The sequence below is a fragment of the Cetorhinus maximus genome, chromosome 2 (genome assembly GCF_964194155.1).
Source record: "Cetorhinus maximus chromosome 2, sCetMax3.hap1.1, whole genome shotgun sequence".
Taxonomy (NCBI): Eukaryota; Metazoa; Chordata; class Chondrichthyes; order Lamniformes; family Cetorhinidae; genus Cetorhinus; species Cetorhinus maximus.
In genome coordinates, this window is record NC_135880.1 from 124,704,599 (window position 1) to 124,730,645 (window position 26,047).

The following is a 26,047-nucleotide window of genomic DNA, read 5'->3' on the forward strand; positions in this document are numbered from 1 at the left end:
TGGGAGATTGTAAACAGTGCGAGTGGAGAGTCAATCGGGAGCATGAAAACAGAGCAAGTCCTAAAACACATACCTGTGTAATTAAGATATGCATAACTTTTAGCTGTATTTATAGTTGGTACTAGCATTTAATATGCACAGTAAATTGAAGTATACGTAGGAAGTATTCTAAATTAATTAAGAAAATATTTCAAATAAATTAGTAAATAAATACTGTAGTAAACACTTTATATAAAGTTCAAGGTATGTCAGTGTAGCTCGGCCATGTAGAATGTGCATCCTGCGGGATGGGGTAGTCGTGCATGTACAAAGTGCCCTCAATGACTACACTGCAGGATGTGTCACCAGTTGCAGAAACTTGAGCTCCAAGTTGCGCAGCTTGAGTCACTGTGGTGCATCTGCAAGGCTGAGGATTATGCGGGTAGCACATTTAAAGAGGTGGTCAGACTGCAGCTAAGTAGTACACAGGCAGAGAGGAAAAGGGGTGATCGCCAGAATATCTAAGAGGAACAGGCAAGTAGTGTAGGAATCCCGAGGCTTTCTGCTCTCCAACCGCTTTTCCATTTTGGATACTGGTGAGTGAGATGGTTCCTCATAGGACTGCAGCAACAGCCAAGCTCGTGGCACCACAGGTGGCTCAGCTGCACAGGAGGAAGGGTGGAAGTGCTATATAGTAGGACTTCCATAGTTAGGGGAGCAGACAGGTGTTTCTGTAGCCATGGATATGACACCAGGATGACATGTTCCCTTCTAGTGCCAGGGTCAAGGATGTCAGCGAGCAGCTGCAGGACATTCTTTTGCGGGAGGGTGAGAAGCCAAAGGTCGTGGTCCACATTGGGACCAGTGACATAAGTAGGAAAAGGGATAAGGTCCTGAAAGCAGATTTTAGGGGGGCCTCAAGAGCAGTAATCTTAGGATTATTCCCAGTGCCACGTGTGAGTGCATAAGAATAGGAAGATTGAACAGTTCAACACATGGCTGGGGAAATGGAGTAGGCGGGAGGGCTTTAGATTTCCGAGGCATTGGGACTGGTTATGGGGCAGGAGGGACCTGTACATGGAGGATGGGTTACACCCTAAAAGGACTGGGACTAATTTCCTCACGGGGAGTTTTGCTAGGGCTGTTGGAGAAGGTTTAAGCTAGATTGCCAGGGGGATGGGAACCTGAGGGGAAATTCAGAATGGAGAGGAGAAAAACTGGCAGTGGGAAGAATCAACTGATAATGATATATCAGAGAGTAGTATCAAGGTAGATAGAAAACTTCGAGAGTTTGATAGAATTAGAGTAGGCAATAGTAAGTCATTAGATGGGGTCAGAATAAGAGGGAAAGTAAAAAAGATTAATTCAGGGCTAATGTGCATGTATGTGAATGCACAGTGTGTGGTTGATAAGATTGGTGAACTGCAGGCACAGGCTGACAAATGGAATTATGATATTATTGCTACAACAGAGACCTGGCTCAAAGATGGACAGGACTGGGTGTTAAATATTCCGGGGTACAAGGTGTTAAGGAGAGACCGGAAAGAAAAGGGTGGGAGTGGCAATATTGATTTAAGTTGGTATTACAGTACTGGAAAGGGAGAATGTTTCCAGAGGAGTCAAGGCTAGAATCTCTCTGGCTGTGGTAAGGAATGAAAAAGGTACAATAACATTGATTGGTGTAGTATATACACACCAACTAGTGGAAGGGATGTGGAGAAACAAATTTGCAAAGAAATTACAGAGAGGTGCAAGAATTATAGAGTAATCATAATGGGACACTTCAATTATCCAAATATAGACTGGAATAGGAATAGTACAAAGGGACAAGAGGGAGCGACAGCTCCTGGAATGTATTCAAGATAATTTTCTGCAGCAGTATGTCTCTGATCCAACGAGAGGACATGTACTTTTGGACCTGGTTCTGGGGAATGAGTTGGACCAAGTTGATCAAATCTCAGTGGGAGAGCCTCTAGGGGACAGTGATCATTGTATCATAAGGTTTAGGCTGGTCATGGAAAAGGGCAGGGCACAATCCAGAGCAGGGATAATTAATTGGGGGAAAGCCAACTTCGATGGGATGAGAATGCATCTGAGTCAAGTGAGTTGGAGTCAAATGTTGGCAGAAAAGACGGTGGCTGAACAATAGACCACCTTCAAAGAAAAGGTATTGCAGGCAATGTCAATGTTTATTCCCTTGAAGGGGAAAAGGTAGGACAAATAAATCCAGAGTGTTCTGGATGATGAGAGAGATAGAGGTGAAGATGAAAAAGAACGAGTACAAGTATTACAGATGTCAGGTAGAAAATGCAATGGAGAATCAGGCTGAATATAGGAGGACCAGAGGGGAAGTGAAGAAACTAATAAGAAAAGCAAGGAGAGAGCATGAAAAGGGGCTAGCAGCTAACATGAAAGGGAACCCCAAGGTCTTCTATAAGCAAGCAAACAATAAAAGGGTGGTAAAAGAAAGATTAGGGCCGATTAGGGACAAAAAAGGGGATTGCATGTGGAGGCTGAAGAAATAGCGGAGGTATTGAATGAGTACTTTGCATCTGTCTTCACAAAGGAAGAAGATGCTACCCAGACCGAGGTGAGAGAGGAAGTAACTGATACACTGGAAGAATTTGTAATTGAGAAGGAGGAAGTGTTAGTAAGGCTATCTTTACTTAAAATAGATAAGGTACCAGGACTGGATTAGATGCACACAAGGGTACCGAGGAAAGTGAGTGGAAATTGCAGAGGCACTAGTGCTTAGACACAAGGGAGGACTACGAGTGTTAGTCTTGTTCAAAAAGGGGTGAAGGATAAAGCTGGCAGCTACAGACCAGTCAGTTTGACCTCAGTGGCAGGGAAACTTCTGGAAACTATAGTTCGGGACAAAATCAATAGTCACTTAGACAGGTGCAGGCTAATTAAGGAAAGCCAACATGGATTAATTGAGGGAAAATCATGTTTAACTAACTTTCTGGAGTTTTTTGAGGAGTTAAGAGAGCAGGTTGATAGGGGAAATGCTATGATATGGTGTATATAAATTTTCAAAAGGCATTTGATACAGTGCCACACAACGGACTTGTGAGCAAAATTCAAGGTCATGGAATAAAAGGGAAAATAGGCATTTGGATAAGGAATTGGCTGGGTGACAGGAAACAGAGTGGTGATAAATGGTTGTTTTTCAGATTGGAGGAAGTTTGGAGTGGAGTTCCCCAGGGGTCAGTGTTGGGACCCTTGCTCTTCCTGATATATATTAATGGCCTAGGCTGTGATTTCATGATTGGCATGATTTCAAAATTTGCAGATGATACGAAGATTGGAAATGTTGTCAACTGTGATGAAGATAATCTTGAACTTCAAAAGGACATAGACATTGGTGGATTGGGCAGACAAGTGGCAGATGGAAGTTCAATGCGGAGAAGTGTGAGGTGATCCATTTGGCAGGAATAATATGGTGAGACAATATAAAATAAGGAAAGACTCTAAAGGAGGTGCAGGAACAGAAGGACCTCGGTGTATATGTACATAGGTCATTGAAGGTGGCGGGGCATGTTGAAAGAGCAGCTAATAAAGCATATAGTATCTTAGACTTTATTAATAGGGCCATTAATTACAAGAGTAAGGAGGTCATGTTGAACTTGTATAAGACACTAGTTAAGCCTCATCTGGAGTACTGTGTTCAGTTCTAGGTGCCATACTTGAGGAAGGATGTGAAGGCATTGGAGAGAGTACAGAGGAGATTCACAAACTGATTCCAGCGATAAAGAACTGTAGCTGTGAGGATAGAGGGTTGGGGCTGTTTTCCTTGGAGAAAAGAAAGCTGAGAGGAGACTTGATAGAGGTATTCAAGATTCTGAAGGGTATGGACAGGGTAAATAGTGAGAAACTGTTCCCACTCAAGGGAGCATCAAGAACTAGAGGGCACAGATTCAAAATAATTGGCAAAAGGAGTAAATGTGATGTGAGGAAATTGTTTTTCACCCAGAGGGTGGTTGGAGTCTGGAACAAACTTCCTGAGAGTAGTGGAGGCAGGTTCGATTAAGGTATTCAAAAGGGAATTGGATTGCTACCTGAAAAGAAATAATGTGCAAGGTTAAAGGAATAAAGACCAGTGGAATGCTCTTTCAGAGAGCCAGTGCAGATTTGATGGGCGAATGGCCTCCTTCTACACTGTAAAGATTCTGTGATTATGCAGGATTAGACTTATGTGGGGTTAGAATGCTACACTAATACAGTAATTAAATACAAACTGAATCATCACTGCAGCATATTGCTTCCACTATTCCATCACTGCAGTTACTTTGTCCAGTGGTTTCCAACACTAGTTTGAATTTTATCTTAGAAGTGCAGTAAGTCATTGTTTTCAAGTAGCTGTTTTAGAGTATTTCCATACTAACAGTGAATTTGTTAGCCTATGTTATGGTGTCTAAAAATAAAAATGTTCTTGAATTTTTCTAACACCTGGTGTATACGTGAACAAAAGCAGATAACCTCAAAATTCCAAAGCCAACATCTTCCACATACAACATTTAAAGTTAGCTGTGTGATCATTTTTCAAACAGAAAATAAACTTCAGAAATAAAGTGATTTTTGCTGTTGCACTGTCTAGTGACCTGGCGGTTATAACAACTGAACAACGAAATTAAATAGTGTCAAATGATTCCTCATGTATTGGTTGCAAGTAAATAGTGGAATGGGTGAATGAGCTTAAATGATAGCATTGTGCAGCAACGATTTGTCAGAAATCCCTAGAAACCCTGGAAAGATTTCAATAATGTGGCTTTGTCCAGCAAGATTCTCCCCAGCTTGTCTCCCCTCTTTCCCTTTCCTCCTAAACCCAAAATGATAACTTGCATTTATATCCAACTGGAACCTGTTTTAATTTCAGCTGCAAATTGCAAGTAACAACCCTTCCCTTAATCTACTGAAACAGAAAAAAGGCAAGATCGATATAGAGATGATGTTTGTACGGAGACCAAAATTAAAAACCATAATTAAAAGATAGTCATTAATAAATCTAATAGGGAATTCAGGAGAGTTTTTTTTAACCTAGAGGGTGCTTAGAATGTGGAACTTGTGTTGCCACATGGAGTCATTGAGGTCAATGGCAATAGATGTATTTAAGGAGAAACATGAGGGAGAAATAAATGGAAGGATATACCAACAGGGTTCAATGAAGTAGTGGGAGGACTCTCCTGTGGAGCATAAACACTGCTGCAAACTCTAGGTAATGTGAAATGTGCTTGAAGCACAATTAAAAATAATTTTCCTTTCAAAAATACCACACCGAAATTTTGACTTGAATAAAAAAATAACCGCTTCCATAGTAGTAACAACACCAAACAGCTTGGTGTGGATTTTTGCTCCCAAGTCGGGTAGGGGAGTCAGGAAATTTCCCGACTTGCCGCATCTGCCTCAGAAGAAAATGGCGGGATCTTCAGTCTGGAGTAGCAGGTGGCTGCTGCCCCCAGACAGAGATCCAAACCGTCCACAGGGACTGCTGAGTGCTGAGGTGGGCTCTGATAAAGGCCTGCCTTGGTGCTCTGGGACTTTATCCTAGTTGTTTGCTCATATTTTAGGCCCTCTAGCTCTCACCCCCCAACACCATCTCCCCGCCCCACCCATTCCTCATGCCCATACATGCCAACACACGATCCCTCACCCACCCCCAATGGCCTCTCATACTCTCCATGCAAACCCATGGCCCCCAATAGCCCCATATTCCAATTTGTTAACTCTTGCCCCCACCCACCACCCTTTGCTCTTACACCATCCATGCCAGCTTATCTAGTATCTGCCATAGACCAACCTCAGGAGCCATGCTGCGATGAAATAAAGTTCAATATCTATTACAGAGTTCACTATTTAAAACACACTCCAATTTATGAAAGCACATTCAATACATTTAAATCCTCTCAAGTACTTAATCTCATAAGACTGATAGCTCAAAGAGGTTTGTTCTATCAAACCAAACTTATAGCCCCCCCCCCACTGTGAAAGTGATGGTTGTGGAAAGCAGCCAAATATTAATAATGCTATAATGGTAGCACCTGAGTTATGTCAACAACTAGCTGTTGAAACTGCTAAAACATTTTTTTTTTTCAGATCTCAGGCACAGGCAGGCAGTTTTTTTCAATTTTTAAACGGCTTTCTATTTAAATAACTAGACAGCTGACAGTTCTACAGACCTTATCTGCCCTTCAAGAGCATTTACGACTTCTCTAAATATTCGTAACTCCCACACTGCTGGATAAGGTCCCTGCTCCAGCAAAAAACTCAGCACTGAGTTCAAATGTGGGTTTCCCATATGTAGTCCTCCCTCACTCCCACTGCCCACCCCCTCCACCACCTGGCAAAAAAGGATTGTCAGATATTGGGGTGGGACTTCCAGATTCAGGTCCTGCATGCCATTTTGAAAGGTCCCCAGAGTCCATGAAAATACAGGCTCTCGACTCTTGGCTTTGAAGGTGAGGATTCAATCACTGTATAGGTTTTGTATTTTGTCAGCTGATTCAAGGACACTTCGCCAGAGCCGCATTTCAATAGCTGTAAACCCTCTTCTCAGCTTTATTTTGGGTCCAGCTCTAGCACCTATACAATGCAATGCTCCACAGTAGGGATTTGGAAGTTGCTTTTGCAAGTGCAGGCCAATGTTGGATGCCCTCCATATTTTATTCAGCTAACAAATTGTAGAGTGGGCAATTGCTAGCCTTGTCTTGATTTCAATGCTGCTATCCCCATTTTGGTCACTTTTGATCCCAGAAATGGAAGTTAATATACCTTCGCAATGGTTGTGGACTGAAATGCCACGCTGCTCTCAACATGAATTGTTATCAAGTATGTCTTGTTGTTGATGCTCAATCCAAACCTCAGACTGTAATAATGCTACTCAAACAATATATAATATTAACCTTGAAGAACTAAAATGTACACTTAAAACACAATTTTAACTTGAAGACAAATCACTTATTTTCCCCATTTACTATCTGGTCTAATTTTTATTAGCATCACATTTCCTTTGCTGCATTATCAACTTCAAGCTATCTTACCCCAACTTTTTTTTTTAAACTAAAAAAACTTCCAAACCTTTCACTTGTTTCTTCTTCCTCTTGGCTCTCACTGTCCACTTTGAAAATGGGAACATACTTGAAAAAGAGAGGTTAGATTAGCTGAAAAGTGGCTCTGAAGGGTAGTTTTCCACAAAACCCACATTTTGATTTGAAATTGATGTTAAAAGGCTTATAATGGGAACTGCTCTAAATGTGAAACTGTATACATGGGCAAAAGATGACATGGACGACAAACTAAACTGTGGACATGTCCAGATATCAACACTTTACTAATTAGAAAAGGATACCAGATCTTTAGTGTTTGACTAAAGACAAACAGCAAATGTTAGAGGAATACAGGCTGAATGACACAATATAACACAATTCTGCAGTTTATTTTCTTTCGATTAGATGATACAAGCAAAAGCCATTGGTATGAGGTAGCTTTTTCGTATATCATTCAGTTCAAATGAGATGTTACGCGACTGATAGCACCTGATGTTGTTCAGTGAGCAGCAGGCTCCTGGACTGTGACTAATAGAGTTTTATTACAAAAACAATTATATTGACTTGGCCAATTCCGACTGCGCTCATCCATGTCAACTGCTATCAGTGTCATAAGTGTGGATCCTCCATTCTCTAAAATGTACCGTCGTATGTACAGGAGATTAAGTTTCAGTTCTAACAATTTTTGTTCTACACATATCAGAAAATATCTCCCATAAATGCTGCATTAATTGAGTTACACATGACTTTCAGATAAACAATAGGTTTCAGAGTCTGAATACTTTTCTTTGAAAATGTTGATATTCGGGTAAACTGAGATTCTTAAGCAAAACTGTGTTTTCCAACAGAAAACAGGGGTGGGGGCTGGAATCCTTTGAGAGGAAAATGCAGCAAGGTCTTCAGTTCCCTTACACTCCACAATAATTGCGTGTGTAATTCGATGCATCATCAGAGCTGGCAGTTAGCCTGAAGCCTTTTGCAGATGTCTCGTGGCCTGGAGATGTTTTGGCCGTGTGGATTTGCAAAGCATTACAAAGTATAGTCTCTAGGCATCCTTGGAAAATTAAACAAAACACTTCTCTAATTTTCCAAAACATCTTTCTTCAATCCTGACTTCAAGTTACTGACTTGAAATCATTGTATTCCTTTAACAAATACAGTCTTAGAAAAATAAATATAAAGTTGACCAACTTTAATTTCCTTTTGAAGTGCTGAACTGGTAACATTTGAACAACTTTTGCAAATAATAATAAACATCATCAACAATTCTTTACAGGAGGCCTGAATATGGAGTTTGGTGGCACACTAACCTTGCACCTCCCATGGTAGTCCCTTGCAAAATGAGTTCCATGATAAAGCCACCCATAACTTGGCAGAAGTTAGAACTAACTGGCAGTCATGTTTAAAATGCTGCAAGAAAGGTTGGTTTGGAAAGTGTAATTCCAGCTTGTGCAGTAGCAGGTACTGGTCTGACTTTCTGGTTGCTCTTCATTGTTGGGGCAGAGTAGAGGGTGTTCTACTCTACATTTGGTTCTACATCCAACCCAGGAGTGAGTGCTTAGCATTGGATAACAAAATATGTCACGTACCCTTGCACTGACATCCCTCCAATTTAATGAGAGTAAAATTTCATTACAAAAGTTAATAATTCTAGGTTGTAGGCTGTACAGCGCTCATATTTTCCACTGCAATATAGCTACATATGTATAATATATCACACAGAATCCCAATATATAAATAAGCCATACCTATTAAATGATTGATTCTAAAATCTTTTCCTCTAAGCATGACATGAAGCATTTTCTCATGTGATCTATCTATTATTAAAGTTGCAATAAAAAAGTCACATCACTGTCCAGCTTGATATAACTGTCCAATTTACACAACATTTTTGATTAGATCTGACCTACTACAGATCATCTGACTGTGTGCACAGACACATACACATGTATAAAATTGTAAGTATCTATACAATTATCACATTACTTTTGTTGCTTTGCAGCTGCCAGCTGATGGTTTGCTTGGCTGCCTTTGGCTGATTCAAGAGCTGAGACTACATCTGATATTTTGCATAAGTGCAGAATAACTACATCAATTCACACAATGTGTGTTTATTTATTCTTTAATACAGCTGATAAAATGTTCTAGGAAAGGGGTTATTGCAACTTGGAGGCATCACCAAAAAATCAGATTCTAGTTCCACCCAGATATTGTTGCATTGCAGTCCTGCTCCTACGCATCACCTGAGTATCTTGTTCGGTAGATATGCTGGTGTCAGTTTAGAGAGGGATTTATCACAAGGACTTCATTCATAAGAACTGATGAACAAACAGAAAGCAAAAATAAGAGAATAAAGAAACTGATGATTCAAAAGAAAACAATCTTTCTCTGACTTCTATTCTTGTTAACAAAAAGATTTATTCTGCGAAGATAACTCAAATTTTCAAAGTTTGTTTGAATGCTAAAGAACGCTTTCAAATTGTAAAATGTATATTTTCTCTCTTTAACATACCTAAAAGAAAACCTTTCTGTAGCTATGTCTCATACACACCTTTTGCGTGATGCTTTCTAGTTGGTTCCTGTCCAGTACACAGGGTTCTCTCAACAACAATAGTGACTTGGATTCAGAAAGCATCATTAGCATAGTAAAAATGTCACAAGGCACATCAGACAAAATATGGCAACAAGACACATAAGGAAGTATCAGGACAAGTGAGCAAAGACTTGGTGAAAGAGTAATTATGAAGAAGCATTTTAAAGATGATGAGATAGAGAGGTAGAGGGGTTTAGGGAGGGAATTCCAGAGCTCACAGTCTAGACAGCTGAAGGCACAGCCAACAATGATGGGAAAGAGAAAACTGGGGATGCACAAGAGGCCAGAATTGGAGAAATGCAAAGCTCTTGGAGGGTTGTTAGGCTTATCTTAAAAAGGCTGCACAGGTGACATTTTTGGTAAATCTGCCAATGCCATTCTAAAAATACTTACTAAGAGGCATGCAACAACTGTACATAACAACTTATCTGTGTCTCACTCTGATGAAGCACTCATCTACCCAGTCCAACTGAGGTTTGAAGTTGACCTTGCCGAAACATTAACTAGTTTGTTCTCGCCTGACAAATGTTTTTCTGACCTACTGAATGTTTCCAGGGGAAGAATTCCCCCCCTCCCCCGTTGGGGAGTGGGGGGAGAGTAGAGTGCAGGAGCGGGCGTGCCCAGTGCGACGTCCACCAGGAAGCGCGAAAGAGCGCACTGATCTCCCTGAGGCTAAGTGCTGCCTCAGGGAGATCGGCTCAGAATTAAAACTTTTAACGTAAATGTTTTAAAAATTTCCCAGACATAAGTTGGGACATGTCCATCACGTAAACTCAAACCTTTATTAAAAATTTAAAAACACTCATGAAACCTCATTCCGCCCGTGGATGAGGTTTCATGCTTTTTCTGAAGCCCGCCAGGGCTCCCAGCCTGCCCGCCAACCCTAAGGTTGGACGGGCAGGTCCATTAATTAGGTTAATGACTTTTTAAATGGCTCAATAGGCCATTGACAGGTCGGCGGGCGCACAACTGATTCAGCTGCGCCCCGCTGACCTGAAAATGGAGATGACGCGGGGTGACGTCGGGAGTTCCGCCCAACGTCATCCTGCGTCATTTTACGCGTCGGTGAGCAGGGGCAGGGCCCCTGTTCACCGACCTAAAGATCCTGCCCCAGCATTTTCTGTTTTTGTTTTACAGAAAATGCCATGGGGAAAGAAAGGAAACCGCATAATGCACTACTGATATTCTTTTCCAATGATCTTGATAGAAGAATGCACTGAGTTACTAAACATCTATTAAACATGAAATAATTCATACAAATCTTCTATCTGTTCAATATGTATATATAAATAAAATCCCCTCTGTTCCACCATTCAATTAGATCACGGCTGATATGTACTTCAAATATAGTTACGTACCTTTTCTCCATAGCCTTTGATACCTTTAACTAACAAAAACCTATGATTCAGTCTTGACATTATCAGTATATACAGCTTTTTGGGTCAACCAATTCCAGATTTCCACAACCCTTTATGTGAAAAAGTTTTTCCTAATTTCACTCCTAAATAGCCTAGTTCTAATTTTAATGTTATGTCCTCTTGTTCTGGATTCTTCAGCAGTGGAAATAGCACCTCATATCTATCTACACTATCAAATCCCTTTATGCTTTTAAACAACTCTGTTAGATCACCCCTTGACATTCTAAGCTCAAGGGACTACAAGGCAGGTTTATGCAACCGGTCTTCATAATTTAACCATTTAACCCCTGTATCAGGCTGGTGATTCCATCACTGCTTGTTATATCCTCATTTATCCCTCCCATGGTCAATATGTCCTTCCTGAGATTAGGCACTCAAAAAACCGAATGCAGTATTCCAGATAGAATCTGGTCAAGTCTTTTTACACTTCCTCACTTTTTAATTGCAAACTCCTTAAGATAAAGGCCAACATTCCTTTAGCCTTTCTTATTATTTTTTGTACCCCTCATCTTGCTTTTACTGATTAGTGTAAATCAGGCTTGTCCAACCTTTTTTGTGAGGGCCACATTTCCATTTTGTTTTCACTCAAGGGGATGATGAACAAATATTGGAAAGATAAGGTTTGGCACAACATTAAACTGAATTTGAAAAAACGTGGATGCATTAAGAAAAGAAATTATTGCTGAGCAAAAATTACACTATGTCATAGCAACAAACTGTTGTTAAAAAAGAGTAATTAATAAAAATGACCACAGCGTGAGAGGGCCAGAGTGTATGTGCCAGGTTCACTCCCAGTCTCAGGGTGGTCACTCACTCACCCTCACACACTGTGGCCGGGATTTTCCGGCCCCGTTGTGGGCGGGACCCGCTGCGGATGAGCTGGTGACCCAGCCAGAAGTCCCCTGACTTGCAGCAGGACCGGAAGATCGTGGCGGGCGGGTGGGTGGGTGGGTGTGGAAAATCCCGCCCTGTGAGTGGGTGTGTGCATGCGTTGGTGTGAGGTGCTGAGAGTGAGTGAGAAACCTGACACTGGGAGTAAGGCAGACACACACTCCCACACACATATTCACTCTCACACTCACTCCCACACATGCAAATGTGCACACATACATTTCTCACTCTACACACACTTGCTTTCTCACTTCCATACACACACACAGTTATGACCACAGTCGATGTTAATTGCTGTGCAAACCAAATCCCAGAGGGAAAGCTGGCTTACGGGCCATAGACTTTTTTTTGTATTCTGAAAATGAGAAGAAGACATGCTGATCTTAGCAGCAAGAAGTCCAGTAACACTCTTGGGATTTTAAAACTAAAAGTAAAAGTTTTATTCACAAGAATAAAAGAAAATTTAAGCACACAAAATTGCAGTTACACAGTTAAATTTAGTCTTACAAAACATTCCCCCAAAAAGACTCTGCATGGTCAGACCCACAAATAAACACATAAGAACTAAGAAATAGGAGCAGGAGTAGGCCATTCAGCCCCTCAAGCCTGCCCCACCGTTCAATACGATCATGGCTGATCTGCCCCAGCCTCATCTCTTTCGTGCCAGCTCCTCATTGCCCTCAACTCCCCAATATTTCAAAAACCTGTCTACCTTCTCTTTAAATACTTTGTGATCTGGCCTCCACAACTCTCTGAGGTAGAGAATTCCAGACATTCACTACCCTCTGAGAGAAGAAGTGCGCATGACCTACACTTTCCTACATTAAACTTCACCCAGCCAAGTTTTTGTCTACTCACTGTCTACATCCCCTTGCAGATTCCTTATGCCCTCATCACCTATTTTTGTATTGTCAGAAAATTTGGATACATTACACTCTGCCCCCTCTTCCAAGTTATTAATATAGTTAGTAAATAATTGAGGCCCTAGGACTGATCCTTCTGGCACTCCACTAGTTACGTCCTTCGAACCTGAAAAAGACCCATTAATCCCGACTCTCTGTCTTCGGTGTGTTAACTGGTCCTCAATCCATACTAATACATTACCCCCAAAACTGTGAGCTCCTATCTTGTGCAATAACCTTTTATGTGGCACCTTAATAAAATGCCTTCTGGAAATCCAAATTCACTATATCGACCGGTTCCCCTTTATCAACTCTGCTTGTTATATCCTCAAGGAACTCTAGCAAATTTGTCAAACATGATTTCCCTTTCACAAAACCATGTTGACTCTGATTGCGTTAAGCTTTTCTAAATGTCCTGCTATTTCTTCCTTAATAATGGACTCTAGCATTTTCCCAACAACAGATGTTAGGCTGACAGGACTATAGTTTCCTGCTCGTTGTCTCCCTCCCTTGCTGAACAGGGGTGTCACATTAGCGGTTATCCAATCTGCTGGGACCCTCCTGGAATCCAGTTCTGGAATATTTCGACCAATGCCTCCACTATCTCTGCAGCCACTTCCTTTAAAACCCTTGGATGCCGGCCATCAGGTCTTGGCGACTTGTCTGCCTTTAGTCCCATTAGTTTCTCAAATACTTTGTCCCTCGTGATAGAGACTGTTGCAAGATCTTTCCTTCCATTAGCTCCTTGCTTATCTGATATCTTTGGAATGTTTATTGTGTCCTCCACCGTGAAGACCGATGCAAAATATTGATTTAAATTATCCGCCATTTCCATGTTCTCTGTTATCAATTCTCCAGTCATATCCTCCAAGGGACCCATGCTCACTTTAGCTATTCTCTTTTTATATACCCGTAGAAGCTCTTGTTGTTTGTTTATGTAATTTTTGCCAATTTACTTTCTTAATCAATTTTTTCCCTCTTTATTAGCTTTTTAGTCATCCGCTGCTTGTTCCTAAAACATTCCCAATCCTCTGGCCTACCATTAGTTTTCGCCACTTTGTATCCTTAGTTTTTGATTGGATACTCTCCTTGACCACGGGTGCTTCATCCTTCTCATCGAATCCTTCTTTTTAACCGGGATAAATTTTTTCTGAGCATTATGAAATATCTGCTTAAATGTCTGCCACTTCCCCTTAGTCTATTTTCCCAGCCTGCTTTAGACAACTCTTTCTTCATACCCCTGTAATTGCCCTTATTTAAGTTGAGGACACTGGTTTGAGATCAGAGTTGCTCACCATCAAACTGAATTTGAAATTCTACCATGTTGCGATCGTTACCCCCTAGAGGATCCTGAACTATGAGATCTCTTATTAATCCTACCTTATTACATATTACTAGATCTAAAATAGCCTGTTCCTACTAGGTTCTGCAAAGCATTGTTCTAAGAAATAATCCCTAATGCACTGTACAAATTCGTCTTCAATGTTAGCCCTGCCAATCTGATTTGTCCAGTCAATATGCAGATTAAAATCACCCATGACAATGTAGCGCCCTTCTTACACACCTCCATTACTTCCCGATTTATACTTTGTCCTACAGTGCGGCAATTCTTCAGGGGCCTATAGATGACTCCCACCCATGACTTCTTCCTCTTGCTATTCCTTATTTCCACCCAAACTGATTCCACATCACAATCTATTTCATCTATATAATTATTCACCACTGCGCTGATACCTTCCTTTATTAACAAAGCTACCCCACCTCCTTTTCCTTTTTGCCTATTTTTCTGGAATGTTGAACACCCTTGAATATTGAGTTCCCAGTCTTGGTCACCCTCTGTAATAGCTATCAAGTCATATCTATTTATTTCTACTTGTGCCATCAACTCATCTATCTTGTTACAAATGCTGCGTATATTCAGATAAAGAGCCTTAAGCTTTGACTTTTTAACCATTATTACTCATTCTAGTTCTAAATTCTGCTGCACTCTTCTGCTTATATTTTCTGCCCCTTCCTGTCACACTTTGATTATAGTTCGCCTCTTCACTACCCTGCTCTGTTGATTATTTTTGATTTTCTAAACTTCCCTTCAATTAAACCCTCCTCCCCACTAATTAATTTGAAACCCTATCTACAACCTTTGTTATACGATTCGCCAGGACATTGGTCCCAGTTTAGTTCAAATGAAGCCCACCCAAACGGAACAGCTCTCTCTCCTTCCCCACTACTGGTGCCAGTGCCCCATGAATCGGAACCCATTTCTCCCACATCAATCTTTGAGCCACGCATTTACCTCTCTAATCTTATTTACCCTATGCCAATTTGCACGTGGCTCAGGTGGTAATCTGGAGATTATTACCTTTGTGGTTCTGCTTTTTAATTTAGTCCTGGGCTACTCGTAGTCCCTCAGATAGGACTAGGAAAGAGGTTCTGCTGCGTCGTTGGTACCTACGTGGACCGCGACAACTAGATCATTCCCTTCCCACTCCAAGTTCCTCTTCAGCCCTGAAGAGATGTCCTTTACCTTGGCACCAGGTAGGCAACACAGCCTTCGGGACTCTCTGTCTTTGCTGCAGAGAACAGTATCTATTCCCCTATCTATGCTACCCCCTATTACTGCTACATTTCTTTTTTCTCCACCTACTTGAATGGCGCGCTGTACCACGGTGCTGTGGTCAGTTCGCTCATCCCCCCTGGAGTCTATGCCCTTGTCCACACCGGAAGCAAGAGCCTCGTACCTATTGGACAAGGGTACTGGCTGAGGCTCCTCCAAAGCTAAATTCTGGATCCCCATACCTGCCTCACTCGCAGTCACACCCTCCTGACCCTGACCACAGACCAAATTTGATGTCTGCCTCATGAAACAGTATCCAAGTAACTCTCCCCCTCCCTGACATATCGCAATGTCCACAGCTCGGACTCCAGTTCATCAACTCTGAGCCGAAGTTCCTCGAGTAGCCAACACTTGCTGCAGATGTGGTCACCGTGGATCGCACCAGTGTCCACCAACTCCCACATACTACAGCTGCAACACATCACCTGCCCAGCCATCTCTATCTATTTAATTAATTAATTTGGATGTTAAATATTTTAAAAGTGAATTTCTTAACTGTACTCTTTGGCTGTAATAATATCTCCTGATTTAAACCACTTGGCCAATCAAAAGAGACAGGGAAGAGATACCCACCAGTCACCTACCTGTTTTCCTGTGACGTCACACTTCAGTCCTTACAGGCAGAAACAGGTTAAAGGGGCTTTCTGCTGCCAGCTTTTATCTTCTGCCGCTGCTGCCCTTCTCATGCCGGTATGACCTCCGTGTACTCCCAGCTCTCGTCTCACTGTTTTAAACTGTGAAAACCTTCAGCTCTTCTCTCGCTGTTTTAAACTGTGAAAATTCCGGCTCACCTCTCGCTGTTTTAAACCTTCCAGGCAACACTCCCTTATAGATGTTTAACTATAAAAATCCAGTAATATTACTCAAGGCAAACTGCTGTAGCTTCAATAAAGCCACCACATGACCTATAATGTTCTTGCACACTGTTGTGAAAATCTAAACTTCAGAATAAAACTGTTTATTGCAGCCCAAGACTTTTCTGGCTTGACTGGATGGCTGATTCAAATTGCATCTTCTCCCAGCCCAGAGCTACCAGCTCTCAGCTCAGCTCCAGCCCAACAACTATAGCTCACAGCTACAGTAACTCTAAAATATATTTTTTCCCTTTCATCTCAGGTTCGGTTGTTCTCACACCTCTGAAACTCAAAGCCTTCCAAATATAAAATCTTTCATGTCTCTATTTTGTCTTTGCTTTTGGGTCAATAGAATATAATATCCCCACTTCCGTTTACCTATGAAACTCCTGAAAGATACAATCATGTTTCTTGGCGCCTCTGACTTCCCTTTGATATTCAAACTCTCAACTTATCTAAAAATACAAATGTTAACCCAACGTATTTACTTGTACCTTAGACCTAATATCTCTATCCTTTTCATATTTTAAACCTCCCAGAAAACCTGTCTCCTATTAATCTCTGGCCAGTTTAATTAAATCACACACACACACACACACACACATACACACATATAGCCTTCTAACACAATATTATCCAAAACTATTTTTAAAAATACCATCCATTCTTTCAACGCTCACTCTCTCACTCCCACACACACACACTCACCCATCTGCCCCCAAGCCTCAGCAGCCTCGTCCACCCCCAGGCCCCAGTACTCGCACCAGCCCGCAGGCCTGGCTCTCAGGTCTTTCCCCGGGCCCCAGCACTCTGGTCCACCCCTGGGCCCCAGAAATCTTGTTTCCCCCCACCTACCTACGGGCCCTGACACCCTTATTCCCCCTTGCCCTCCCCTGGACCATGGCGCTCTTGTGCCACCTTGGTCCATGGCACTGTGGTCCCCGCACGCACGCCCCAGTCCACCTCCATGGTCTGGTACTCTGGTTTCTCCCCACCCCAAAAAAAACCTCTTTCTCCCCAGCAAACCCATGATTGCTGGTGTTCTCTGCTCCTCCAATCACAGACTTTTTCTCTCCTGCATGGGAGAGGAGTGGCCTGTGATTGGATCAGCAGCCCCTTGCAGAATCTTCCACTCAATATACCTGTGTGACTGGCACTTTGAAAACTAACTCTGGGGTGCACATAGAATGGCTTCGGGGGCCACAATCCGGCACACGGGCTGCTAGTTGGACAAGCCTGGTGTAAATGCACATCTAAATCCCTTTACTCCTCTCAATTCCCAGTATCAAACTATTAAGAAAATATTCCAGTTTAACTTGAGTGCATCCAAAGTAGATGTCATACTTCCCCACAATTGAATGCCTTCTGCCACAGCTTCGACTACTCACTTAGTTTATCTATGTCTCTTTGTAACTTCCTACCCACACAACCTACTGTGCCCCCTTCTTACTGGCATCTTCAATCCTGGATATACAACTCTCTTCCTTTATCCAAATCATGAATATATTTGGTGAAAAGTTGTATCCCAGTACAAATCCCTGGGAAACACTGCCTACCAGATTCCAATACTGCTACTAACACTCCTTTCCCAACTTCCCCATCTTTTCTAAAGATACAATAGCTTGGAATATTTAACTCCCAAGGTCAAGTTGTAGAAATTTCTCTGTAATGGCTACATCATTGTATCTTTTAAGGTGAATTTGTGCTTCCAACTCACTTGTTTTATTACTTATGCTACATGCATTCTTATGCTATGTGCATCCATACAGAACTCTTATCTAGGTAACTTTCACCACCTTCCCCTCATGTCTTGCTCTTTATATGTTTCCTCAGTAATTTTCACTATGCTTATATAATGCAATTTGAATCAAATATTTTAATTTTAAGTTTATGTTTAAAAAATATAAGCCTTGCATTTGCGTTTCCTAGGAGCAGTTTCCAAATTCCAAAAAATATTAAACCTTTTTGAAACATCAAGCCATTCAGGTGGGAAGTGCAACACTTCAATTATTCACAATGCTTTTGTTTTAATGACAGTCAGAGTCACAGTGCATTACATCAGGTGTCTTTGAAAAAGGGCTGACAGGTACAATTTCCATATAGAAAATATCCAATCACAGCAACAATGTAGGGTAAATGCTCAGGGGAGACAAAAATTTCCCCACAGAGGTGAGATGGGGAAGAAAATATGAGGGGAACGATAAATTTATGACAATTTATGACATTCATACAAAGGGGCAGTTGGCAGAGGCCTGGACATGTTTATTGCCTGCCTCCCAGTTCAGAGTGTATGGTAATGCATAGGAATGTAAAAATTAGTTATGAAAAGCAAGTAAGGGAGAAGAAAATAGGTAATGATTAATATGTTTGCACATTTGAGTGTATACTGAGCCAATTCACATTATCAACTTCGAATCCAAAAATCCATGAAGTTTAAAGTTTATATTATGTAGCAAGCATCACTGAATTACTGTATACACTTAACTAATACTCTATGTTCAAAATATTCGCAAGCCATGCTACTTTCACATTCTTCTAAGGAATAATGTAATGATGAATTCTAGTATTTTATGAAACAAAATTGAAAGGCTTACCTAAAGAAAGGATTCTTTAAGTCTAGCAGGTTTCCAGACTTGAAGCCAGTTTGGTCCACCATAGCCATAATGTGAATATCATAGCTTTGTCTGTGATATGAAAGCAGAAGGAAACACAAGTAAAGTAAACTCACTTGTCATCATCTTTGATCAAAGATTCAGGCAACAGGTTTTTATTGCAGCTGGGAAAGTTGTGGACAAATTGCTTCCTAAATGCTATTTTGACTGAGACTACAATATACTGATGCAGTTTCATCCCACAAAGTTATTTCCGCCCATTTCCACCTTCCAATGGGAAATTCTTTGACAGATTAATTTTCACTCAGCTAGCATTAAAAAAGATGAAATACTGATGCAATTCCTACCATTCTGATCTCTGCTTCAATGGGTAGATGGAAGGAAAATGCATCTTCTTAGTTAAAAATGTTTCAAAGAGAGGATGGTGTGGGACTTCGGGGGGACGTGGACAGATTGGCGGGGTAGGTAAATAGGTGGTGGATGGAGATCGGTGTGGACAGGTGTGAGGTGGTTCATTTTGGCGGGAGGAACAATGCAATACAACACATGTTGAATAATAAGAAATACTGGTCCATGTGACCTTGCAACCCTTGACCTGGAAGCAGTATCAGTAGGAAGGAAGTTAAGAAATGAAAGCTGTGTGGTGTGCCTGCAGATACAAAGGAGAGCCGGAATACAATACAATGTACAATACAATGTAGAATGGAGGGTATGGTGGACCTGGGCTTGTGTGTGGGTCATTGGGGGTGGCGGAACAGGTGGAGAGAACAGTTGATGGAGCGTGCAGTATCCTGGGTTTTATTGGTGGGGGTGTTGAACACAGGTGTGGGGAAGTTGTGAAGAACTTCTATAGGACACAAGTTAGACCTCAGCTGAAGTATTGTGTACAGTTCTGGGCATCACATTTTAGGAAGGGTGTGAACGCATTGGAGAGAGTGCAGAAGAGATTTACAAAAATGTTTCCAGGGATGAGAAACTTCAGTTATGAAGATAGGTTGGAGAAGTTGGGATTGTTTTCCTTGGAGAGAAGGCTAAGAGGAGATTAGGTAGAGGTGTTCTAAATCATAAGGGGTCTAGACAGAGTAGATAGGGAGAAACTGTTCCTGCTCTTAAGAGGATTGAGAATGAGAGGGCACATATTTAAAGCGATTTGCAAAAGAAGCAGATGCGATGTGAAAAAAAACTTTTTCACAAAGCGTGTGGTTTGGGTCTGGAATGCACTGCCTGGAAGTGTGGTGGAAGCAGGTTCAATCGAGGCATTCAGGAGGGCATTAGATTATTTAAATAGAAACAACGTGCAAGGTTATGGGGAAAAGGCAGGAGAATGGCACTGAGTCATAATGCTCATTTGGAGAACTGGTGCAAACATGATGGGCTGAATGGCCTCCTTTTGCGCCATAACAATTCTGTGATTCTACCAACCAATAACACCTGGTTCACGGTTTGGCCATTTCTGGTAAAACAACCAGCTCTAGCATCTTTGAGCTACTTCACAACCTTCAAGGTTTTAGATCTTTTTAGCCTGCTCGCACAGTGCCTCTAAGAGCTCCTGCAGTGTGTGCAGATCACCTTCTGCCTGCAGCTCTCCTTTGTATCTGCAGGCACACCACACAAGCTTTCATATCTTAACTTCCTTCCTATTGATACCGCTTCCAGGTCAAGGGTTGCAAGGTCACATGGACCAGTATTTCTTATTATTCATGAAAATTACAATTGACCCCTTTACATTTGATACAAACTCTTAAAAACTCTTGTAAAACATTCATTAAAACAACTGCAGATTCCATAGACATTTTAAAGGAATTACAAGCTTTCCTTACTGCATTGCTTTTGGGTCAAAGGTTGTCACATCATTTGTATTTGAAAATCCCGCAACAAACAAAGGACAATTTGTATAGTTAAAGCAGCCAGTGACAGGTGGGTGGGATGATTTTCCATTTACAGGCCTGCCTAAAAATTGCATAAGGCAAGACTTGGGTGTCAATGGGCTGGCCAAAGTGACTCCCCCACCCCCATCGAACCACCCCAATTTTCATTTGCCGATCATCCATTTTTTAGTCTCCAAACTTTCAAGCTGATTGCAGTTCACTTTGCCTCTGTTTTACTGGTTAACACGCCTATTTTTTACAAACTTATTATCTGTTCAGCTTATGGTACTTGTTATGTCCATACCAAGTAGGAAAATTATTTTACTGGATCATTTACAGATCAGTATATTTTAATTCTTACCGTTTATTGGCCACTAGTAAGACTTTCCCTGAGAATGTTTCACCTTCTTTGGCAAACAGTGGAGTCTGTAGGAGGCAGCGCACCTGGTACCAGTGTGTGAGGGGTTCAGCAGGGGATGTTGACAGCCAGACTGTTTTCCTGAAAAGGGAAGGTTTTATGATTTCATATTTTGTTAAACTGCAATTTCAAACATTAAAGATTTCTGATTTGATACACTGCTCAGAGAGTTAGCTGAAAAACCAAGAGAACAAGTTCTATGAGAAATAATATAAAAGGCTGTGTGGAACAGACAGGAACATAAAAGTGGACAAGTCCAGTAAAGGAGGTAGCACTTGAATCTTTGTTTTGCTGTATGATGTCCTGTGTTGTAACTTCCCATGATGGAGAGTGAGAGAAAGAGAGAGGAAAAAAACAGTAGAAAAAGAGAGATAAATGATGAGAGAGGGACATGAGAGTTGAGCTGACAGAAGTGAGAGAAATTTGAGAGAAAAGTGTTGAAAGAGGAATTGTCTCTGTCCCTCTGGATTCCAGGTTCATCAATTTAAAAAAATATATATATTCGTTCAAGGGATGTGGGTGTCGCTGGCTAGGCCAGCATTTATTGCCCATTCCTAATTGCCCTTGAGAAGGCGGTGGTGAGCTGCCTTCTTGAACTGCTGCAGTTCATGTGGTTTAGGTACACCCACAGTGCCATTAGGGAGGGAGTTCCAGGATTTTGACCCTGTGACAGTGAAGGAACAGCGACATGTTTCCAAGTCAGGATGGTGTGTGGCTTGGAGGGGAACTCGCAGGTGGTGGTGTTCCCAAGTATCTGCTGCCCTTGTCCTTCGAGATGGCAGTGGTTGTGTGTTTGGAAGGCGCTGTCTAAGGAGTTCTTTGGGTATATTATTCCCTCTGCTGATTTTAGCAAAAATATCGTTTTAAAAAATCAGCAACGATGCCAAAAAAAATATGCTTGTTGAAAAGAAAAATACATACATTTATATATTGCCTTTCATGACCTCAGGAAATCCCAAGTGCCTTACAGTCAATTAAGTACTTTTGAAGTGTGCAGTCACTGCCTTATTACTGTCATTAATGAAAAGGATGGGGACAGTCAAATTAAAAAGTAAGCATTCTACTCCAGGTCAAGTCTAGCATTAATGAACATAGATGAAAGGGAGGATTTTACCACACCAGTAACACAGGTGATTGCACTGTTCAAAGTTCTTGAAAGCATTGTCATCTCCCAAACTTGTGGTCATCTTTCCTGCAACTCCATGTTTGAATTTCTGTAATCATGATTTTGTCACTGCCACAATGCCAAAATGGCCCTAATAAAAGTCACAAGTAACATCCTTTGTGATGGTGGTTTAATCGCTCTTCCTGCTCCTCAGCCATGGTTGGCCACAGCATTCTTATCCAACAGTTCCGTCTATTGATCAGCTCAGTAGGATTTCCCTTGCTTGGTTCCACAATTACCGATATGATCGTACCCAGAGCATCTCCAGTCATGGCTTCTCTTCTTGCCCCAATCTCCCACCATACTTTCTGAGTCCACCAAAGATCTGTCCTTGGTTCACTCCTCTTCATCTAGATGCTGCCCAATTCAACATTGTACAGACATTAGGTCCATACAAACATCAACAACACTATCTCTCTAGAGTCTCTCTCGACCTCTCCACTGCCTCTATGTTAAGATTGCTTGTTTAATATTCAGTAATATACAGAAGCCAGCATATTCAGCCCAGCCACAAATACCATATGCTTACTTCCATTGAGTGCATCCCTCTTCTTTACCATTTTCTCAGGTTCATCTAGCCTGAACTGAGTTTCAGACCCTATACACCCTCCATCATGAAGACTGTTACTTCCAACTCTGTAACATCACCCACTTCTGCCCCACTGATGCTGCTGAAACCTCATCCATGCCTTGTTCCCCCCCAACCACGACTATTCAAATGTTTTTCTAGCCTCTCTTCATTGCCCACCCTCCATAAATGACAGCTCATACAAAACTCTACAGCCTATGTTCTATTTCACACCAGTCCTGCTTTTTCATCACTCCCGTCCTTGCTGGTTCCTCAATATCCCTTCCAGGCCATGCCCTTCTTAATTCTGTTATCCCTTCCTGCTCCTAATGTTCTTCTTTGAACTCATGTCCCTTTGACTCAGGACTTTGTATTCCCCCACTACCCCAAATCCTCTGCTCCTCGTCAACCCCACACCTTTGCCCTATCATTGGCCATTAGCTGCCTAAGGCCCACATTGGAAGTCCCTTGCTAAACCCCTCTGTGTCCTCCTCCTTTAACGTTTTCCTTAAAACCTACCTCTTTTGAGAATGTTTTGGTCACTCCTTCTAATATCATCTTTTTCTCACATCCATCTTTGTCTGACTACATCTGCAAAGCACCTTGGGATGGTTTTCTGAAGGTACCATATAAATACAAGGCATTGTTGTTATTTGGGAGAAGAGACTTTAAGGTCCTCCTGCAAATAATAAATTGAAAAGAAACGGTCCAACATAGCAACTAGTAAAACCCTGAAAAATGGCAAAATGCATTTCTAGGGGGGGGCGTGGATTCAATTAAATTCCTAAAGCAGAAACTTAATGAAATTAACAAAAATGCAAACTCCTTAGGGAGTAAAATGGGACACTATGAGAAGCAAATACACTTACTGTGAACCCACAAATGCCACATCAAACCAAAATGCCAAGCCATGGACAAGTCCAGACTGAAGAATGCGGAAGACAAAGGGGATCTCCATTCTACAAGAATAAATGTAAAAACCATTACTAGTCACTGGAACAAAACGCTATGACTACCTTAAGAAATGCAGGTGGAAAATTGCTGGCTTTGACTAAAGCGCAGAATGAGAATACAAATACCAGTAATTTTCCAGCTTCACCCTTATTGTTGGTGGTCTTGTCTACTTTGAGCAAATATCGGAAATTTAGGTGTGTGATGCGTACAAATTTTCTGTCTATTTAACTAACGATTAGAAAGACTTCTGCAGCTCATGCACGAATTTTCAACAGGTGCAATCAGCGACCAAAGCTTTCCACCAAGTGTATTTCAAAAATAACCTCTAACATCTGCTTTCTCTCTGAAAATGCAGCTTTTGAAACCAGCTCCTGGTAAGCATAGGTTCGCATTGCACGAATGCTTATAACTGGCATTGAACTGGAAATCTCACCACTGACTGATATGGGAAACGAAAAATTCAAATGGTGCAATGACATGCTGCTCTTCAGAATGTGAGGGCAAAGGAAAAGGAGCACCAAGTTGCATCTAACGGTAAATTCTAATACTGGGTGAAAAATGTAGAAAGCCCCTGATGTGCATCATTGATGTCCTTTATCAAGATGATGACAAATTCATCACTGTCGCTGATATCATGGTGACTCACTCTCAGACTTTTATTATCTTGTGTATGTCACACCTCAGCTCTAGCTACACACAGAATTAATTTCAACAATTGTTGCAGAGCAAGTTAGAATTTCAACTGCAGCACCACTCACCTATACAAGTCATCTTCTTTGGATTGCAGAAAATTCACAGTGTACTTGACAGACCGTGCCATCAAAATGACGACATCAAAGGTATCCTAAAGTAGGAAATGTCAAATTGGTTATGCTGGTGGCTTGAAAACATTTTGTTCAAATCTTTGTAAGAACCTGATAATGTACAGTCTACTTTTGAAGTCCATAAAGTAATATGTGAAATGCAGCAATCTAACTCTTGTGTTGCTGAAAAAAAGAGACATGCTGTCAAAACTTTTCATCTTGCACTCATCAGGGTAGAGGCGAGAATGCCAACATTTATATTGCATGAGAAGGGGGTATTGATTGATTAGCAAGTTGACTCGGTGCCATGGAAAATGCACCAGGGAACTATTGTCCCTCACGCTTTTGTTTATTCAAAAAAGGCTCAATGCCTGGACTTATTCCTTTTGCCTGCAGAGGACAGGTCCCTGCATATGGATATATGTAGCTTCTAGTACGCGTAAGTGAGCCACATTGCGAGCCTGATTAGTAATCTTAAATTGGCTGTTAGTGTAATTCTTAGCACACTCAGGATTATTCTTAAGTACTGTTCAATCGTCAAAGCACATCTAACATTAGACATTATATTTGTAGTTTTTCAAGCAGGGGCTGGTTGAGTACAGTTAGTCATCTGCCTATTCTGAACAGCCGAAGGGACATACTGCTTGACATGATCTGCCAGACTTTGGGATGTACAGCCTACTTACCTAGTATCACATCGGCACTAAAATTCACCTACCACATTACTCATTTATTTTTTTGGCTTGGTGGCAGCATCTAGTTAGTGAAAAATATCACTTGTGTTGCTATTGCACTCCCTTTTGTAAATGATAAGATATGGGATCAAAGAGGATGTTGAAGTTCTGAAGAAACTGGTGCAGCCTAAGATAGTGGCCAGGAAGAGGGGATGGAGTTTTTTTGATGGGTGGGGGAGGGATTGAGATCACAAAGATGAGGGCTTCATTCCTCCCTAAGTTTAGCTGGAGAAAACTGTCTGAAAACAAAGAGGAGCGACAAGAGATGAGTAAAGTCGGTAGAGATAAAGCTGGGTCAGCATACATGTGAAAGCTAACCTTCTGTATGTGGATCAGATATACTCCTTTCTAACCATTTTTAAATTCAGTTTACCATCTTCCTTCTAATACTATATTGTAGCTTAATTTTGTCTAATTATACCCTTGTTGAACCCAGTCAAAGGCTTTCTTAAAGTCCATTTTACCCTACTTCCACTCTATTTATTCCAGCTATCATGTCTGTTACTTAGTCAAATAATTAGGTTTGCCAAAGCACAATTATTCCTTCTTAAGTCCCTTGCCAGCTACTTCTAATTACTTTTTCATCTAGATACATACTAATTTTATCCTTAATTGGAGACTACAATTT

At 41.3% G+C, this 26,047-nt stretch overlaps 1 protein-coding gene and 1 long non-coding RNA gene across 6 annotated transcripts in view; one reads left to right on the forward strand and one right to left on the reverse strand.

Moving 5' to 3' along the window:
• LOC144697364 (uncharacterized) overlaps positions 1-26,047 on the forward strand; it is a 62,095-nt gene that overhangs the window by 3,652 nt on the left and 32,396 nt on the right. The window lies entirely within an intron of this gene.
• carm1l (coactivator-associated arginine methyltransferase 1, like) overlaps positions 8,203-26,047 on the reverse strand; it is a 127,024-nt gene continuing 109,179 nt past the window's right edge. For both annotated transcript variants that reach the window (XM_078569346.1, XM_078569353.1), the window contains exons 9-13: positions 24,641-24,726; positions 23,798-23,887; positions 21,139-21,276; positions 18,892-18,981; positions 8,203-9,343 (exon numbers count right to left, since the gene is read on the reverse strand). In XM_078569346.1, coding sequence (XP_078425472.1) covers positions 9,331-9,343; positions 18,892-18,981; positions 21,139-21,276; positions 23,798-23,887; positions 24,641-24,726 — 417 coding nt within the window. In that variant the 3' untranslated portion in view covers positions 8,203-9,330. The remainder of the gene's footprint in view (positions 9,344-18,891; positions 18,982-21,138; positions 21,277-23,797; positions 23,888-24,640; positions 24,727-26,047) is intronic.